The sequence below is a fragment of the Egretta garzetta genome, unplaced genomic scaffold, assembly GCF_000687185.1.
Source record: "Egretta garzetta isolate BGI_Z169 unplaced genomic scaffold, ASM68718v1 scaffold409, whole genome shotgun sequence".
NCBI lineage: Eukaryota > Metazoa > Chordata > Aves > Pelecaniformes > Ardeidae > Egretta > Egretta garzetta.
The window spans coordinates 155,618-159,313 of NW_009260767.1; the positions used below are offsets into that span (position 1 = coordinate 155,618).

At 39.3% G+C, this 3,696-nt stretch overlaps 1 protein-coding gene across 1 annotated transcript; it reads left to right on the forward strand.

The window, feature by feature from the left end:
- Positions 1-380: 380 nt before the first annotated feature.
- Positions 381-3,423, forward strand: CCR4 (C-C motif chemokine receptor 4). Its single transcript, XM_009646136.2, has 2 exons — positions 381-583; positions 1,798-3,423. Exon 2 carries the CDS (start codon positions 1,815-1,817, stop codon positions 2,889-2,891), a length of 1,077 nt encoding a protein of 358 aa, XP_009644431.1. The 5' UTR covers positions 381-583; positions 1,798-1,814; the 3' UTR covers positions 2,892-3,423.
- The last annotated feature ends 273 nt before the right edge of the window (positions 3,424-3,696 follow it).

A 3,696-nucleotide genomic window follows, 5' to 3' on the forward strand; every position in this document is an offset into this window, starting at 1 on the left:
ACTAAATCTATACAGCTCTCTTCTTCTACAATTACATAGCATAACTTGCAAAATTAGTTATCTGGCTGAGAGGGTCTAGAAACATACCTCCCACACACCTACCAAGTGCCTTCCTCCTCTCTGCTCACTACAGATGATATTTTGATTATTTTTTTCTGAGCTTAAGATGCATTTTACAACCCATAAGCACAAGGTTTCTGTTGAATGACAGCTGCTTAGTGACATCTACTTTTAGTGATTATTGAGGAAGATAAAGCTGCTTTAACTCAGCAGTCAGGCTCTCAGTGGAAACTCTGCATTTCCTTATCCTTCCACACACCATGTGTTTAATTTTATTTCTAGGTTTAAGGGACCATCTCTGATGAGCACTGAGGAGAGAAGCACTTGCGATATAATCTGTAAGGAAGTACAAAGTTTCCGTTGAGAGACACAGCTACCTAGTGACATCTGCTTTGTGCAGCTGCTGGATATCACTCTGTAGGCAGCACTTCCCTGACAGAGTACCTGGCGAGAAGCAAGTGATTCTGCACCCTTAGAGCAAAGAAGCTTCTTCACGTCATCTGAGAAGAAAGGAGGAAAAAAGGTAAAATTCACAAAATGCAGTTGCTGAAACGGTTGTGTATCATGTACGCTCACCGCGTGTGTGATTATAACGCTTTTTAATTTATCTTTTGTTGCTGCTGAGGTTATTTTTAAAGCAGTTTTAAGAACTCCTGCATCACCATAAGCAGCTGTATGTGTGTTATGTGAGCATATGTTTTCAGTTTTAAATACTTGAGTATATTATGCTGAACCTAGATTAGATTCAGGTATGTCTACGCGCAGTTGTTGCAAAGCTGTCATCTCTAGACCATCGGTGTCAAACAGTTTTGTCCCCATGACTTGTAATTCAGATTAAATTCCTCTGTGTGTGTAATGGAACAGAACTGTAGGCTGGAGAGGTGTCATGCCCGGGACTACACACAGTAGGGGTCAGGTTAATGTAGTCAATGTTCATTGTTATGTAGCAGCGATGTACAGTGCAAAGACAAATACAGCAATGATACTCACTTTTCTTCTTCTGCTTTCCATTCATAAAAATAAAGACAAAGGGGAAGGACATAACTCAGGCTTAGAAAAATTCTGGTATGTTAGGCTAAAAAAATGACACTTGCTGAGATATGAATAACACACACTAATACAATCAAATACATGTGCACTGTGTCCAAGTTACTTACCTCGAAGTAATATAATTTAAAACTCTGTCGCTGCCTATTAGAAAAGAACATGCACATGAAAATGACCATTTCCTGTTATTCATTTAGCCACTGAAGACAACACTTACTGAAAATTTATATCAGCTTTCAGTAAGCATAATTTCATTAGAAGGAAGAGTCAGATGTATTTTTATTACTGTCTTCTTACGGTGATGTTTGCCTGACTGGAAAGATGGGTGAAATCCTGAACTGCTATGAATAGTGGCTTCGTTTTTTACTTTATTCCACACAGGAATAAACAGGGCTGTGGTCTGTATCTTAATTCCTATTTGCTTTCCTCTCCACCATTTGAACAGTGTTCTGTGTGCTTGACATCCAAGCTGCACAGTGTTGCAAGGACTAAGTACGTGCGTGTTAAGGAAAGTACATTTTGCAAGTGTGCACATGCATCCCATAACGCTTAAATAGCGTTTGAGAACCTGTAATGAGAAGTGCACTGGAACTGCAAATCAGTCATTGTTAGAGATTCAGGCTTGCGGAGCAACAACTCGGTCTTCATGCACTGAAAGTCACTGACAATTTTATATTCCTTCCTTCTCAGGAACTGGGGAAAAAATCATGAGTTCGTCAAGTACGGAGTCCTTTGAAGCTGAAATGTCAACCTCATATGACTATTACGATAATTATAATGATGCTCCAAAACCATGCAGTAAGGAAAACGTCAAGAGGTTTGCAGCTTCCTTCCTACCTGTTCTGTATACCCTAGTATTCCTGGTCGGGCTCATGGGAAACATTCTGGTCGTTGTGGTCCTCTTCAAATACAAGAGGCTGAAGAGCATGACTGATGTGTACCTACTAAACCTCGCCATCTCAGATTTGCTCTTTGTTTTATCCTTGCCATTCTGGTCTTATTTCACAATAGACCAATGGGTTTTTGGAACTCCCTGGTGTAAAATCATCTCGTGGATCTACCTGGTTGGGTTTTACAGTGGGATATTTTTTATTATGCTTATGAGCATAGACAGATACCTGGCGATTGTTCGTGCGGTGTTTTCCTTGAAAGCAAGGACTGCCTTCCATGGCTTGATTACTAGCCTTGTTGTATGGCTAGTAGCTCTTTCAGCCTCAGTTCCAGAACTTATATTTAGAGAATCTTTTAAAGAACATAATTATACTACCTGCAAGCTGAGATATCCAGGCAATTTCACATCATGGAAACTTTTTTCCACTTTAGAAATCAACATTTTAGGGCTCCTAATCCCTTTTATAGTTATGACATTTTGCTACTCCATGATCATTAAAACATTAGCTCACTGTAGAAATGAGAAAAAGAATAAGGCTGTGAGGATGATCTTTGTTGTCATGATTGTGTTCTTCTTTTTTTGGACCCCTTACAACATTGTCATTTTCTTACAACTGCTGGAAATTACGGGAGTCTTTAGAGACTGTCAAGTGAGCAGGAGCCTGGACTATGCTTTCCAGGTAACGGAAATCCTCGGCCTTTTTCACTGTTGCCTCAATCCAGTCATCTACTTCTTCATGGGAGAAAAATTTAAGAAGTACCTGAAGATGCTCTTTAAGAACTGGTGGTTACCTGGAGATATTTGCAATTGGTGTGGAGTTCACATCACTTACCACACCGAATCTACCAATTCATTCCACACTCAATCTACGGGGGATCAAGATGCTCTGTAATGTGTTTCAGACCAACCACCGAACTCGCCAGCAAGCAAACTGACAAAAGCGGGAACTTTGAAAAGCTAAGCAAATGCACATGCATTTAACAATAAGCTAGTGCCGATAATTACTTACTTCAGCTTTGATTTCTGCCTCTAGACTTTCTGAATATTCTGACAGAAGGTGTCCTAGATGTGAATCGTGGCAGATGGGACGCGCAAGTTTTATCTGCCGCGATTACAAATCACTGCTCAGATGTAACTGCAGCCTCAGCACCCCGCAAAGCGCTGTGCCGTGCTGCTGCTTTTTCATTGGCATCAAGATGGAGGTTGGCCTGCATGGAGGGGCAGAGGAGACACAGCTGTTTGTCATCAGCACATGCATTTGGAAAATATATTCATTTATTCAAGATGGACGTTTATTACCCTATTTTTTTGTTCTACAGTTGATCTGTGTGGGACTTGCTCGCTCTGATTCTTAGCAAGCTGTTCACAGTATCTGTTACTGTTAAATGTTTCATCTCAGGGAGAGGATACACCCTCTGTCATTAGTAAAAAGGACACAAAAATATATTCTTTATGTGCATAAAGACACAAAGCAAATGCATTATATTGTGTCTATGTGTAGGTGTATATATAAGGCATTTTTTATTATCACTGTAATTCAGGATAGCAATTCTGTATTTTAATTAACATAGAAAATGTTTAAAATATTTTTGAATAAAAGTCTTTAAAAAAATTTATTTTCCAGCGTGTATGAATAAATTTGAAGCATCTTGACTAAAAGTATATCTTTTAAAGTGAATGTTCTTTGTTCCAAAAGT

Excerpts from the sequence above, each read along its gene's own strand:
- CCR4 (XM_009646136.2), top strand. The coding sequence starts at position 1,815 with ATGAGTTCGTCAAGTACGGAGTCCTTTGAAGCTGAAATGTCAACCTCA.